Genomic DNA, 15890 nt, shown 5'->3' with positions numbered 1-15890 from the left:
ATTACATCCTAAGCACGTATTCTGCAGAGTAAGTCAATTATAGGGCTATGCACCAATTACACTGCTCCTTCACTCCTACCCCCATATCTTTCTGATTCTTGAGCGAAACAGACAGATAAAGAGGGTGGGCAACAGAGGGACGCACCCGGGATCTTCCAGTATATTCTGTGTTGTTTATCAACAGCAGTGATGCTCCTGGAGACTGGAGCAGTCAGGGGGAAGTTGGGAGTAATGAGAGTTCTATACTGTAGGGCAGACTGAACAACAACCCTCTTCTTCTGCTGTGTCAGTAGTAATATCCTGACTCTAATGAGAGGGGCTGAAAGGCCACAGTGTGTGTGTGTGTGTGTGTGTGTGTAGGTGTGTGTGTGTGTGTGTGTGTGGAGGAGTGTTGGTATGGATGGGTGTCTGTGGTCCCCCCAAGAAGCCTGCGGGATGCAGGACTGTAAGTAAGGTCCCCCTCGTCCACACCTTCACCTCCGTGTCAACAGTGGGAACACAGTCAACCCCACTCACCAGCTCACTTGAAAAGACTTGTCTTCAGACTTGTTTTCAACTCCAGACTTTGCCAGACTGTAGCAGTAGTATGGTCATTCAGATCGTATGCCAACCTACCAACATACAGTAACAGCTGTATTTCCTTCCAGGACAACATAGAGAAAGTGTGGGGCAGTTTTTATTTAAATATCCATAACTAGTTGACTGTTGCTTTAAAATATGACGTCAGTCTTGTTAAATCTGTCCCACGCTTGTAGTGCCTTAAGTCTGCAGAGACTGAAATATGAAAGTCTAATGAAAATTAAATGTCCACAAAGATAAGGTTGGGCTTATTTCCTCCTGCTTCTAAGCACAATTACCCTTTGAATATTTTCTTCCTTCAAATATTTGTATGCCCCACCCCCCTCCTGCGCTCTCTCCAAATATACAGACCTGTGTGTACTCCTTGTTCTATCAAGCGGCTGGAAAATATTTTGAATGTATGCTGCAGCCATAGGCAGAGTGTTCATAGTGAGTCAAGTCAATATTTTGGAATAATTACCCCCCTCATCAAAGGCCAGCTCCTAGTCGTACTACTTGACCAGGCCATGTTGTGGAGCACGTCTCAGACACAGAGCAGCTACTCAGAGGTGTCTGGCTGACCTGCCAGTGCAGTTTCATTAAAAGTCAGCATAGATCCACAACATTTCTGTCAGAGACAAGGACACATTGGTGTATGAGCTCTCCTGTAGGAGGTGTGTCGTGGAAGTTTTTGAGAGAATCAATCGTTTAAGCTGAAGTCGGGTGAAGTACAGAGTTAATGTTTATTTGACGTAGATTTGAACATAATAACGTTATCAACATAACATCATCGACACACAAACATAAGACAATAACACAAAGACAATTCTATACAGCTCCATCTAGCATTCTAAAATGGAACCGGGAGAATCCAGCCCACCAGCACTACCCAGCTGATGGCCCTGAACCCCCCAGAACATTCTTCAACAGACCATTTTATAGATACGACAGTTCTCAAAAGCCATTGGTCCATCCTACAGACATGCAGCTATACCAAATCTCTTCTGTCATTGGTTAAATCCTTAGAACAATACAGTTGAATCCACATTGTCTTCAGACCAACTGTCTCTTCCCCCCAGGTGAGAACTCTCTCAGGTCACCCAGACTTCCCGTCTCTTAGACTTCACGTCTCCTAGCTAGGTGTCATACAACTACAGGTGGCATCTCTACCAAATGGAGTTTAATCAACATACATTGTATCAAGCTTCTTAACCAACTGTAAACTTATCCTAAAACACATTCATTGTACATAGGCTCAAAATTTCTTTCACATTCCCACACTTTTTCTTTTTGTACAATTAATGTCAACCAACAGTAGTAAACAGTTCTTTAAAAACAAAAAAAATCTAGCTTCAATACAATTCCTAATCAGGATACAAAATGTCATAGTGTAGTAGTCGTCTCTTGTTGCGTGTGCGCATGTGTTAGGCAATTACCCTTCCGTCGTATCAATTTTGAAACTGCAATTCCTTCGCTCGCACATACCCGCCACCGTCGCTGCTGATTCTGTCTGTAAACTGTGACAAATGCCGTTGCCATTCTTCCTGTCTTTCAGGACACTCACGAAACCACAGCCTTGATCTTTCCGATCCAAGCGCTGTCTTTCTGGCAATTTTTGCAGACATTATTCAACAGACGGCGGACTAGCACATTCGGAAGAAAAAATTATGTGTATTTTTATGGATTAGTTCTTTTCTTATCTTATACTCCTCGTTGTTTCAAACAAACATTTAACACAAAAGACAAACTTATACAATTTCCTCACTTTTTCTTTAACTTCTCTTTCCTCACATAAAAGAGAAGTCGGGATTCAAATTCTACATGGAAAACACCACATCAGATTTGCCGTTTACACATCCATCCAAATCCTGGTCGGCAATCTGCAACTCGCCCATTTGGTTAGGATTTATTAACAAATGTTTGCCATGCATTTGTCTACCACCAGACTTAGAATTAATCATAACACACACATCTCAGTAGCAATAAACTCATGCAGAACTCGTAACCCCTAATGGGACTCAAGATCCTTTGTACGACTTCAACGCAACGGGCCTCGAACCCTTTAACATGTATTAGTATACTTAGTAATTACATGACTTCAATAGATAGCTCATACAATTCCAAAATATCGCAATAACATGTATTTGTGAGAAAGAAAAAAAATTCGGTAACTAGATATGACAATTTCAACCAATCCATTTACAGATCAGGATCCACTGTGAGTTTCGAGAACATTCCACATTACCCATACACTCATCCACACACCCATGGATGGACAACCATATGCACTATGCATATGACAACTGGCGCAGCAACAAATAAACTGGCCATCTGCATCTTTGAACTACACAAAGACTAAACACAGACCACAACTGCATCTTTGAACTACTCAAAGACTAAACACAGAGGATTTACAGTAGGAATGTAGCAATATCACAGATAGAATTGCACATATATTTATCGGACTAAAATTGTACCATTCAAACAAAACCCCATCAAATTCAACAATAACTTTAACCTCACCATAACTTCGCTCAAAGTAATCGATCTCAGTAACTCACCACTTTCCCCTGTTCAAAATGCTGCATCGAATCACCTGACCCTGAGGAAGAATCCCGTTCTTGCCACTCACGAGTCCAGGTCGGATCTCAATGAACATCCTAGTGCCCCCTCCAAAACTGTCGTGGAAGTTTTTGAGAGAATCAATCGTTTAAGCTGAAGTCGGGTGAAGTACAGAGTTAATGTTTATTTGACGTAGATTTGAACATAATAACGTTATCAACATAACATCATCGACACACAAACATAAGACAATAACACAAAGACAATTCTATACAGCTCCATCTAGCATTCTAAAATGGAACCGGGAGAATCCAGCCCACCAGCACTACCCAGCTGATGGCCCTGAACCCCCCAGAACATTCTTCAACAGACCATTTTATAGATACGACAGTTCTCAAAAGCCATTGGTCCATCCTACAGACATGCAGCTATACCAAATCTCTTCTGTCATTGGTTAAATCCTTAGAACAATACAGTTGAATCCACATTGTCTTCAGACCAACTGTCTCTTCCCCCCAGGTGAGAACTCTCTCAGGTCACCCAGACTTCCCGTCTCTTAGACTTCACGTCTCCTAGCTAGGTGTCATACAACTACAGGTGGCATCTCTACCAAATGGAGTTTAATCAACATACATTGTATCAAGCTTCTTAACCAACTGTAAACTTATCCTAAAACACATTCATTGTACATAGGCTCAAAATTTCTTTCACAGGTGTACAGGATTTGGTGACATTTAAGGCTTTTATTGAAATTTACAGTAGTTGGATGACTGAGGTGATTGATGTTGTTGGTCCAACCTCAAACACATTAAGACTCTCCTCAGGGGAAATTTGATTTCTTTTAGAACCAGCGGAAATGATGAATGGAAATCCAGAGCCCAAAGAAAGGCATGGACACACAAAGCTGCCCGTCTCATCAGTGTCCACCTCATTCTAGCCCGGCCCAGTGCTGATTTATTCCTCAAGAGCAAATTTCCTGCCCCTTGAAAGCAGAACCCAGGATGAATGAGCCCCTGCTTCTTCCCCTCTCTGTTCGTGCCTCTTTCAGATCCTGCCTCTCTGCTTTTCTCTCATCTCTTGACAGAACTGCCTCTGTTCCTGTCTCTGGTTCATCTTGTCTCTCAGCTCCTGTGTCACTTTCTCTCTACCTCTTCCTCAGCCTCTATCTTTACCTCTACATATACCTCTACCTCAGCCTCTCCTTCTCTCTTCACCCCTGACCCTCCCTCTCCCTCCACCCCTGCCTCTACCTCAGCCTCTCCCTCCGCCTCAGTGTCTCCCTCTAACTCCACCCCTGCCTTCACTTCTGTCTCTCCTTCTGCCCCTGAAGCTCCTCCCAAGGCAGACTGTAAATACATTATTGAATGCATGGGATCTGGTTTAAACATGAACAGATTGCCAGTGTGAAGGAGGGGGAGACAGTGTGCTCCATTTACAGCAGGACATCTTGCACTATCCGTCTCCGCGGTGTGCTTGGTGTTGTTATCAATCAATCAGTTGACTCAAGTCTGACCAGGACTTATTCAGAACCTTCTATTTGAACCTTGGTGTTGTTGTTTTTTCTCCTCACTTTAGCTGTTGTGATCTCTGTGGTGTCACTAGTAAATCAATGGAAGGCTCTGAAGGAGATGTTGCCACAGAGGGCATCTGAGCTGCCTTTGTCCTTGCTACAATCTTACTGTGTTTGGAGACAGTGGAGGAGCTAGCTGTGAAACAGAGCACCGTTCCTTGTGGGGTGTTATTAACGGGCTCTGTCTAGTCTGCACCAGCTCCTCACACTCTCCGCCTCCATTAATTAAATTGTCTTAAAAGTGGATCAGGATGTCCTGGGGAATCAATACAAACAGCAGGGGAAGTTGGTGGTGCTGTCCAGGCAGCACACCGGTCAGTCAGGCAGCCTGCAGGCCAGCCAGCCATCCAGCTAGGGGCCAGGTGGGTCAGGTTGGAACAGTGATAAGAGAGCTCTTAAATTCAGGAAGCACAGACTTACCATCCTCAATCTAAGATATGGAGAAAGTGTCCAGTCCAGTAAAGAGCATTAAGAACTGGAGTGAACTGATGATGTAACTGTCTGTTCATATGATTCATTTTCATAGCACTCCAGTTGATTAATTATCTGCTTCTATCCAATTACTATGAGTGCTTTTTAGTTACGGAAAGTGATGGAACGCGTTGGCCCTGAAAAGCTAAAAAGCTGGGTTGGTGGTACATTTGCTCCTTAAAATGATGCATAGAGGTGCAACTAACATGGAGTTGAATCTAGCTTAGTGATCACCTAGTGATGTCGGATCTTTTGTGCTGATCTATTACCATGGTAGCAGTCTGTCTACAATACATGCAGAGCAGACTGCAGGAGAAGTGTACTCTCTGTCCAAATATTTACCCTAGCTAATCAATAAAGCCAATCACTCCAGAGATACACAGCCTGTTTTAAGGATCTTGTCAGGGAACACTAGTATTGTTAAGTGTTGAGGAGGTAGGGGAGAATGGGCAATGTCGATGAAGGGAGTGAGTGAGTGAGTGAGTGAGTGTGTCTGAGAGAGAGAAAGAGTGATGGTGAAAATGCTACTTTGACTAATTCCACGATTACCAAACCTCATTGCTAATCACTTATAGGGTTTAGGCAAAGCTTACCCTGTATGTGTGAGTCAATAGTATAGGTAAACCCTTCCTACAGTTATACCTGTGTTTGGCCATCTTGTGTTTGCAGTGATGGGACACATTGGTATATTATCTGGAGGTAGTATGTCTGTGATTAGAATATTTGTAAAGAAGGATGAAGTGTTTGGTTTGATCAGTACGCGTACAGCCATTGGTTTGTTTGATCAGCTGTTTCACACACACAAACACATAGATAGAGAAGGAAAGAGAGAGATAGTGAGAGAAAGGAAGTGAGCGAGAGAAAGGAGAGAGAGTTGATTTTGCTTAGCAGGTTCCACAGCAGACAGTCAGAGTACAGAGTACTCAGTAGGATCCTTTTGATTTGCTGTTCACACATATCGTTATACCTTGTGACCTCCAGACATTCTTATCACTCCAATCAAAAAGTGGATTTGAAGTATGTAGCTGGTCTGCCCCCTCTGTTCTTACTGGTTGGGAGATGAGAGATATACAAAGAGGCCAGCTCCTGACTGCCTGTTTCTCTGGATGACTGATCTGGTCAAGAGCTCTCTCCTCTCCTGCTGTTTGTAAAGGAGGCATGTGAGGAAAGGGGAGGAGGGAGTGGGAGGTGAGCTGAGTCGGGGGAGTGGACAGCCACACACGCACACACACACACCCCCTCACACACACACAGCTAGGCTTGCTCGGTGTGAGTGACAGAAGTGCAGGCTCCATTCAGTGCTGAGTTGACTTACTCTCTGTTGGTCTACTTCCTCACCATTTGCCGGCATGCCGCAGAGAAAGAGGAGTTTCACTTTTGGAGCCTATGGAGGGTAAGAGGGAACAGCGTTGTTTTTTATAGAACTGGAAATCTCTACACAGCCCATGTTACTGTGTGTGTGTGTGTGTGTGTTCTCAGTCTGTGTGTTTGTGTGTGTGTTTATGTTTGGTTGTCTCAGATATGATATGATATTGTGGTTGAATAGCAGAGCAGTCATACCCTGTACTTGTACCAGTCCCTGTTGTAGATGACAAGACAGTTCGTAAGACTCCTCTTGTATTATTGAGCAGTATGTGGAATCATCTTCACAGGAGTTGGAGGCTGGCAGAACAGAGGTGTACTAGCTGATAAAGGGGATCTGGCAGGTGAGGGAGGAACAGCATGTTTCTGAGAGAGCAGCTTAGGGAAGCCTGGAGTCCAATGTCTTCAGGACTGTGTTCCCAAGGCCCACATATGCTGAGGGCATGATGGAGGTGGATTGAATCAGATACTGCGGCTCACTGCAGTCAAACACACACACACACACACACACACACCTCATACATACACACATCCATCAGTGGGCTTTCTCAGTAAATCCGATTTGTTTTCCGCTCTTTATAACCTCATGACGATATGAGGAGCTGCATGGTTTTATCTGGTCCTGCATCCTTCAATCCACTGTTTTGTACTGTATGTCTGGATGTGTAATACATTACATTGTGCTTTATCACGATATGTGTGGAGCAGAGCAAACAGAGATGCACAGTATCTGATGGGACTCTGCAGTGGAGACTCCCCTATAGACCAACACCATGCAGTACATTCCAACAGTCAACAGGTGCTCTACCGGTCTGTCAGAATACCTTCTTACTAGGCCTGTGTACTGTGTGTTTGTGTGTGTGTGTGTGTGTGTGAGTGAGTGACCCCCCTGGTGGATTTCCCAAAATAGCGATACCACAAGCTTGTGAAACAGACAGATGAGAGTGAAGGGGTTTGGAAACGACATGGAAACACCCCAGCTTCAGCCTGTTCTATTCTGTGCCTTGCACCTGGCATTTTGATAGGTCACTCCGATTGGCCGCCTCACCAGCTCCAGACAATTAGGCAGCGCTGTTCTCTCTCATCCGGTCTCTCCCTGACCCAAGGATCGCTGCTCCATCATTTTTTAAATGTCACTGGAACAGCTACCTGTGCGTGTTTTGTGTTTTAATCTGATGCCAGATTGCTGACAGGTTTAGGGTTGCACTGAAACCTGACACTGCTATTATCTAGCAGTTTTTTTCTACATTGAACCAAGAAGCTATTTTATTCTGGTGTTGCGGTACAATGTGGTGCATATCCTGTATCTGAGCGGTCTTCTCAGGTCCTTTCATGCTGTGTTTCTGCATGTAAAGACTTTATGCTAGGCAGCACATGGCTAGAAGCCAACTCTGTCATATTCTAAATGAGTCTTCTGTGTTGTTTCTCTGTCTGTACTGTATGTTATGGCCCAGCCATCTCCCAGCCCACAGTGGCCCCCTCCTCATCAACTCTTAATCGCAGTCATGAAATAAACAGGGAGCCATGTCTTTGTCCCAGATCTGAACACTCTCTTCCCCCATTCCGTGTCCCTCTGGAGCCCCACTGCTGAGACCGGCAGGCAGGCAGGCAGCCCACACGGTGGAACTCTCTGCTCCTTTGTGTTCACAATGCCTCGTGGATGGAGAGAGGAAGAAAGAGAGATAGTCTGTGTGTAGTAGACCTTGTTGATGAACAGCTTTGTGGAAAGATTGTTTTGAAACAGGAGAAAGACAGAACAACTTAGTCTCTCGCCAGTCTGCTGATTTTGAAATGTTGTTTCTGTCAGTGGGGAAGGTTCATGGCTTTATACTAATGGTAGCCTACTGATAGTGTTGGAGAAAGAGGAAAAGGTGTCCATCATAAACAAAGGAGAAACAAGTGTTCAAAGGCAATGTTCCCCAACAGCCTGTGTCTCTTTCTGAAGAAGTCCGTCTCTAACCCCTTGCCTTTAGGCAGGTTTTGAATATTCCATTATCCACAGCAGAAAAACAACATGGAGTGGGTGTCTTTGCTTTCTCATTATGGTCAAGTTTGCATGACAAAAGATCAGCAATGATTACACTGCAAGGGAAGGCCTCTTGAGAACTGGAGACCATTCAAAGACCTCTCCTCTGATTGTGGCAAAACAAACAGCACATACGCAGGCCAACCAGAGTGCTCTCCATGTTCTATTCACTCCCTACCTTCATATTCACCCTGACATTCATCCCACATTCATATTCACAATGGAAAACTACTCAAGGAGAAAGGTGGGAAAAAGGAGGCTTACAGTAGCTGGAAGGACTACAGGCAATAGCCTACACAGCAGTACTCTGCATGGCTACGTTGGCCTCAACTAGACAGGTGTGGAAGTGTTGCTTCAGTTGTGCATGCCTTTTATTACTACAAATGTAACATGATGCTAGGTAACGCTAGCTTGACCCTTTTTAACATACTGTTCTGAGGTGTTTCAGCAACAGTATCCACTAAGTTTAATCTTGAGCAGCAGACATTGGTGAGAGACTGTACGTCCATAACATTAAAGGATCATTAGTCAGGGCATGATCATAAGAGGTTGTAACAGCCTTCACATTCCATGCAGAGGTATTGCAATAAGCCAGTACAATTGTATATGCCTGATTTAGGAAGAGCATCATTAAAGAGGCGTTTAAGTTAAACTCCTGTTTGTTTGTCTGTGAGTGTAGGGTGTGTAAGGTGGCATTAGCAGTGACAGGGTTGCTTGTTGGCATGGCTGGTACCACTGACTCACTGTATTCCACTGTACTGTAGCATCAATGTGAACATTCAGCTACTTCACTCTCATTTACTCTATCAATGGGCCTATTCAGCCCACACTGGCCTATGCAGTGCAGACCTGGGGTCATTCACCATTGTAGTCCAATATTCCTCATATTTGTCTCTATAATAATCTGTTTGTCCAGTATGTTCTCTCTGTGTCTATATCCAGTCTGGTTTTAATTATGAAGTTTTATATTTCAAAAGACATCCTCATTAGATGAATGGAGAAAATGTAGATGATAGAATCACTGTTATACAGGAAGTGCTAAATGGATATTCTGTCACCTTTATACAGATAACGTTAATTGATTTACACTATTCCGTCTAGACATCTGGTTATGTTCAAACCATTGTGACAATATTTGACAGTAATATTTTACAAATTAAATGTAGATTAATGAAGGTGATTATGCTGAATGTCATGCTGAGCATTTTGTGCAATATGCAGTATCCTCAGTGAATGAAAAGACTAGGTGTCGGAAATGGGTCTTGCTAGGTAAGTTATTAAGTGCACTCTAAGTATAACCAGATAGTTGTTTGCTCTCGTCTAAACTACCTTGTCCCTCCTTTTCAACTCTGCCTGGTGACATTAAATGAGTGAATTAGTTTTGACTTTTTTAGAGAATAATTTTTTTTTAATATACTCCCTTAGTACTGTCAGTATTAGGTTTTGTTTTTACAGGGTTCTGGTGAGATAAACATTAAGCCTCACTTTACCTCACACTGGCCTGTTTCTATGGGAATGGATGTGTGTTTTAAGATACCTAGCAGCTTGAGAAGGAGAGGTATGAAAAATATATATTTTATTCATGCTTTATTTTCCCCGTGCTGCTTCACGCCACTTGCGCATTTGTTATGTGTCTGCATTTCTGAGCGTGTCTTTAAATGTGTTTACCTGAGGGGCACAGGTTCTACTCATCCATGGTTTTGTGACTCTCCCAGCAACACATTAGTTCCAGTTCTAGGCTCATTCCACAGTGAGATATTAATGTGGAGATACTGTAACTGGTGGATCAGCTTTTCAGTTTGTGGTGCATGATTACAGTTTCAGTCTGTTAAAACTACATGACATGTTGGAAACCATTTGGACATTGACAATACAGATATTTTCTTGATGTACAGTAGTGAATGTCTTGACTGCCTTGGATTGATAATAATCATAAATACATAAAGAGCTACGTTTCTTTGGTATTCTGAGATTGTTTCTCCTCAGGCTTTAATAGTTATCAGTCATCTGACTGCAATCTCTAGGGTGTAGTAAGATGATGTCACATGCTATGTCAGATTAAGGATGCATGTTTACATGTTTGGTGACATGGTAGTAGTATTTAGAATAGCACCATGTTCTTGGTTTCAGCTTTGCGAAAGCTTTTTTTCAGGCTTCTCTCTAACTTACCACCCATCTGCTATTAGTTTTCTATACAAGGGTGGTGCCATATTATCATGCTGACTAATGCCTCTTTCCTCTTAAGAAGAGGATTTATTCCCAGCACTGCTGGGCCAGCAGGTATTTTAGGCTGGAGCCTCTAGCCAGAGGTCTTGCCACACCCTAGCTAGATTTCATTTGATGGAAATTCCATGGAACCTGATACCCTCCGTGGGTGAGACCCATAGAAGGAGGATTTGAACATCTTATGTTTGTAATACACTACGTGCCTAGGCTGCTCTCTTCGTCAGAGGAACTGCACTGACACCTCCCTAGTATACAGTACTTCTCCTCAGTCTGAGGAGAAATGTCAAGCTCAAGTGCTGCAAGCTCCTGTTGAGCAGCCTACAGTATCTCCTGACATGTCTGTTTCTATTGTGTGTCATGTAAACCTGTACCAGTTCAGCCCAGAGTAGTCCAATGCTGTCCACATAGAGGTGGAGAAGCAGTTTGGACCAGCTGGGGAAAAGGACAAGGGACATGGTGCTGTAACTCTACCAGAGTGATCAAACATAGCCCTCTGGAAAGTCAGAGTTCTGATGAAGAAGAAGTTGACGTGAGGATGGGATTGGTTTTGAAAAGTAACCACATGGGACGTTTCTCAAAGGCAGTAAACACTTGCAGTTTGGGTTTTCTGAGGTCAACTAACATGGCAATTATACATTCATCAAGGCTTTGACTTCTTCTAAGTCACATGCATTCATACCAGCTTGCTGTACAAGGTGACTAAGAGACATATCCTCTGGACCCACATGTTGTCATCCACACAGAAAGACCCTGAGAGAGACAGAGAGAACTATGGAAGGGCCTGTAGAGTTGTTTGCTAGATATATGGGGGACCCTAGCAGCAGGGTGGAGTGTGAAATCAGATACCTTGGGGAGACAACTACAGGAGATTGGTGAGATATGCCAGAAAAAAGTCATAGACTGAAGACCTCCTGGTGCCGGCACTGGAGGTCCACCTCTGGTTGCAAAACAAGTGTATCATGCCAAAAGGAGGAGGTATGAGTGCAAAATGTGCAAAATTCTGTTATAGCAATTCACAGATCTATTTATTTATTATCATCACTACCATATTTCCCATATCCATATAATATAATATAATTGGCTAAATGGGATCTTGCTTATTGTAGAATTCCTTAATTATTTTGTCTGTTGGGGTTTATAACACAGACTCAAACAGCACCATCTACTGGCCTGTAGGCCGGGGAGGGCATTCAGTCAAATGACAGCAATTCTCAGCGGTTACTCATCTGTTGACAGATTCATGTAGCAGGTCAGTGAACAGCTTCAGTGTCACAGGGTCACGTCCATACACAGTGAGTCAGAGCCACCTTAGCTCCATGTCTCACCCTGCTAATAGTGTTACGTTGTTCCTCCTTCATTCAGCCCTGCACCAGCAGACTGTGTGTCTCAGACTAGCCTGGAAACAGATGGTATGATGAGTTATTTAGGGAAATGTGCTTGCCCTCATCCCTTTCTGTCTCCCTCTAGCCTGAAATGTTTATGTTGTTGATAGTGGAGGGGTCATCATCTGCTGTTCTTTACTACCTCACATTGATTGTTTCTGCTCCTTATATTTCCCAGACTTGACTGGTGGTGTTAATGTTGGGTTGAAAGTGACTGTTTGCCTTATATTGTCTACTACTTAATCAAAATGTAATGATGCAGAGTTGTCTGGTGGACGAGAACAAACACGAACCATTCATTGCTTCCTAGACCTAACAGGGTAGACGAAGCTGGTCAGAATGTTGACATACTGTAGGCATTTTTATGCATGTTCTAATTCCCATCTCTGCTGCTTTCAGAGCCGACAAGACCTTCTCCAGGGCCAGAAGCATATGGTGAGTTTCTGAGCTCTTCTGTCTCTGCACCTCTCTGTGGTGGGGTCTGGACCAGTCACCGCTAAATCAAGGATTGCATGTTTAAATCGTATTAAATGCACTTTACTTCCTTTACAAAACAATAGAACAATCTAATTTAGATCATTTAATTTGAGTTGCATTTAGATGATTGCATTGGGAATTGGGATTATCCATGGGAGCCCTGTCAATATATTGAAGATTAGAACATCACATTCACTAATTAGATAAGTGAGTGAGAAGTTCAGGGTAATGGGGGGCGAGATGTAACTTGTGGGTTTAGTTAGAGAGGGAGCTCAGAAAGAAACAGGAATGTGTCTGTGCACAGCAGAGGCTTCATGCTAAGTTGCAGGGGACCCCTCTCTGCCTGCTGTCCCCCTCCTCACTTTACCACAGTATTAACGAGCAACTCTGCAGTGTTAGCATGGCAGAGAGGCGCTGATGCCCAGTGTGTGTGTGTTTATTTGTGGCCGGACCAGACTGCTCCCCATCCTATAGGCTGAGCTGGGTTCTCTAGAACTGCAGGAGTAGAGGGGCTAGCCTGCTTACCCTTCCCAGCCTGCCCTGCCCTGCCTGGGGGTACAGACACACATCCCTTACTCCAGTGGCTTTCTGGCAGGCTTGCTTTACTCAGCAGTGCGTGGGCCCGCATGCAGAGAGAGCAGAGAAGCCACGGGATCACTCCTGCTTTTGCCTGAGTCAGGGCTACTGATGCTCTGCACAGAAGAGATGAGAGGAGAGGAGGAGACAGCCGGAGGACAACGAGGGTGAAACGAGGACAGAGAACAGACAAAGAGAGGACAGCAAAGACCGACAGAGGAGGAGACAGGAAGATGGAGGTGGCACAAAAGAGAATGAGAAAGGAGAAAGATGCATAGAAGACAGAAGAGAGGAGGTGAAAGTATCTCCCCATAATATGCTGCCGTCTGTCGAAGCAGGGAGCCATATACAGTACACAACATTTTATTTGCTGATAATACCGTTCTTGCTTTGGATCTCACTGCTTCGTTGTTAGGGCAAACATGTCTGCCTCTTAACAGAGAAGAACCTTCACACGTACTGCACTGCTGAAGGGGTACTGAATATATCTATTTTCTAAGTTAATTGGTACACTTCAGCTCTTTCAACAAAATACTGTGTGCAACCAGGATAAAGGCACTGTGAAAGTACATGACGACTGTAGTAGTCGCAGGTATCAACTGTGTTCCAGGGTATTGAGCATTGGTGTGAGATAAGAAATTAGTCATTTCATTTTGCTCAAGCCCAAAGAGCCTTAGTGTTTCCACTCTTGTGAGGAGGGAATAGGCTGCAAGGTAACCTAGGGTAGTGGTGTGGCTGAAGGCCACTACAAAGAGATCAAACACAGAGGAAACATGGAGCCAATCAACTAAGAGCCAGAAGCTATTCCCAAAACTCTAAAAGCAAAAGACAACACAATGCCTTGCTCATCTTTCCAAATAGGCAGACCAAAGAAAGTCTGGTGAGTTAACGTTTGATCTGTGCGACAGTTGGATGAGGACTATGGTATAATTTATGTGTAACCATTTGTACATTGATAATGACATCCTCTGGCCAAAGCCTGAAGGTGGATTTATCTGTCACCAAATATGACTCTGACTTGTCCTTGAGTTGGCTTCTCCATAATTAGAATAAACCAGGCACATCAGATGAGTTGCCTTTATGATTTTAATTGACTCATGCATGTGCATGGTATTAAAAAAGTGCAGAAGATCCTCTAGCAATGTTCCCAGCTTCCCTCCTCTGCTGCCCCCCAACAACAGATAACTGAGATGAATATCTCATTAATTAATTAGACAATCAACCAGCTCCTTCTCTCTTGTGGCTGTGACCAATCTCTCTCTCTTTCCTGTTATTTTTCTGGTCCACACCTGAATACATTAGCATTTGTAAGAGTCATTAGTAAGATCCATGAAGAGACCCATTAGCTCTCTTCACACTTTAAATTCATTACCATGTACTAGACCAGTGTCTGTCAGGTATGATTGACATGAGAAGCATCACAAAAATAAGATGTTATGCTCAGAATGTATTCTGCATGTATTTTTCAACATGTAATGTCCTCATGTCAAGTATACACAAGGTGACCTGAAAACAACCAGAGAAATAAAAAATTCCAGATCTTTGTTCCCTATTCTTCTGTTATGTAAATTATTGCAGTAGGCTTATGCTACTGCAATATCTCAGCAATCATTTGAAAATACTCTGGGACTAATAACTGTATCGACTTAATCCTCAGTTCAAAATGATTGTTGTCAAACAACAAGCCACACACACACTCAGTAAACAGCTGGACCCCAGAGTCTGGTGCCCTTCCCCTGCTTCCCAGGGAGCCCTGTAATTGGTTGTAATCCTCTGTTGGTTATGGGAGAGTGTGTGGGAGTGAAGGATGGAGTGGCTGTGTAAGAAGCATGTCCACTACAATACATACACACACACACTTTTGTCCCTTCTGAAACTAAAGGATGGATTATCGAAGCAGTCTGTCATTGTGTAACTTCCTGTTTATCCATTAGTACTTTCCCTTACCTTACCCCAGGAGTCCGTTGCTCTTTCACTCTCTCTCTTTCTCTCTCTCTCTTTCTCTCTCTTTTTCTCTTTCCCCCTTCTCTTTCAAATGTCTTTCATTTCCAATCCTGGGGTTTTCTGCCCTCTAGTGGCACTCTGCTTCCGACCCCACAGTTAGTCTTCAGGGCCAGCAGTACTTTCTTTAAAACGTTGATCACATTGCATCTAAATATAATCAGTATGTTCTTGTAACTTTTTACAAACTAACATTCAGGAAGCATCTTCCGTAAAGCCCTACTGTTTAGCCTCTCAGTGTGGTGTCAGAGCTCAGGGCTGCCATTGTGCAGCATTCTCTACCTGATAGTCTCAGAGAGATGTCATGGAGCCTTCTCCTTCTCCTTTTTTTTTTTTTTTTGTCTTTGTGCTGCGACACCATGGCTGATGTCACCTTGTGTATGCACGGTCGTCTGTGCACATGGAGCAGAGCTGTGGCAGGGAGGACGCAGGGGGAGAGAGCACTGTCAAACCCAATCAGCCCAGACTGTCTCTCTGTGCCTCTTTCATCCTCCTCACTGACTAAATATAGCGCTAAAGTGACGTGCTGGCCCCTGGTTCTCATGGACGCACCATTCCAAATACTGGGATGTCAGACTGCGTACAGAACAGTGCTGACACCAGGCGTCAATACCAGCCAAACACACTAATGAAAGCAGGGTGCTGGAGGTGGAAACAGGTACCAGGAAACTGTCACAAT

General features: G+C 43.7%; 1 protein-coding gene across 12 annotated transcripts in view; it reads left to right on the top strand.

Moving 5' to 3' along the window:
* rap1gapa (RAP1 GTPase activating protein a) overlaps positions 1-15890 on the top strand; it is a 50169-nt gene that overhangs the window by 6052 nt on the left and 28227 nt on the right. For 3 of the 12 annotated variants that reach the window (XM_062459418.1, XM_062459413.1, XM_062459420.1), the window contains exons 1-2: positions 6534-6554; positions 12557-12592. Coding sequence is in view for 3 of the 12 variants with exons in the window: in XM_062459414.1 (XP_062315398.1) it covers positions 6511-6554; positions 12557-12592 (80 nt within the window). In the remaining 9 variants the exon portion in view is untranslated. Of the gene's footprint in view, positions 1-6487; positions 6555-12556; positions 12593-15890 lie in introns of those variants that run through there. The other 9 variants (XM_062459429.1, XM_062459424.1, XM_062459421.1 and 6 more) reach the window with 7 other exon arrangements.

Source organism: Osmerus eperlanus, chromosome 4, assembly GCF_963692335.1.
Source record: "Osmerus eperlanus chromosome 4, fOsmEpe2.1, whole genome shotgun sequence".
Lineage (NCBI taxonomy): Eukaryota > Metazoa > Chordata > Actinopteri > Osmeriformes > Osmeridae > Osmerus > Osmerus eperlanus.
The sequence above is the reverse complement of the archived record's forward strand: the minus strand, read 5'-3'. Positions and strand labels throughout refer to the sequence as shown.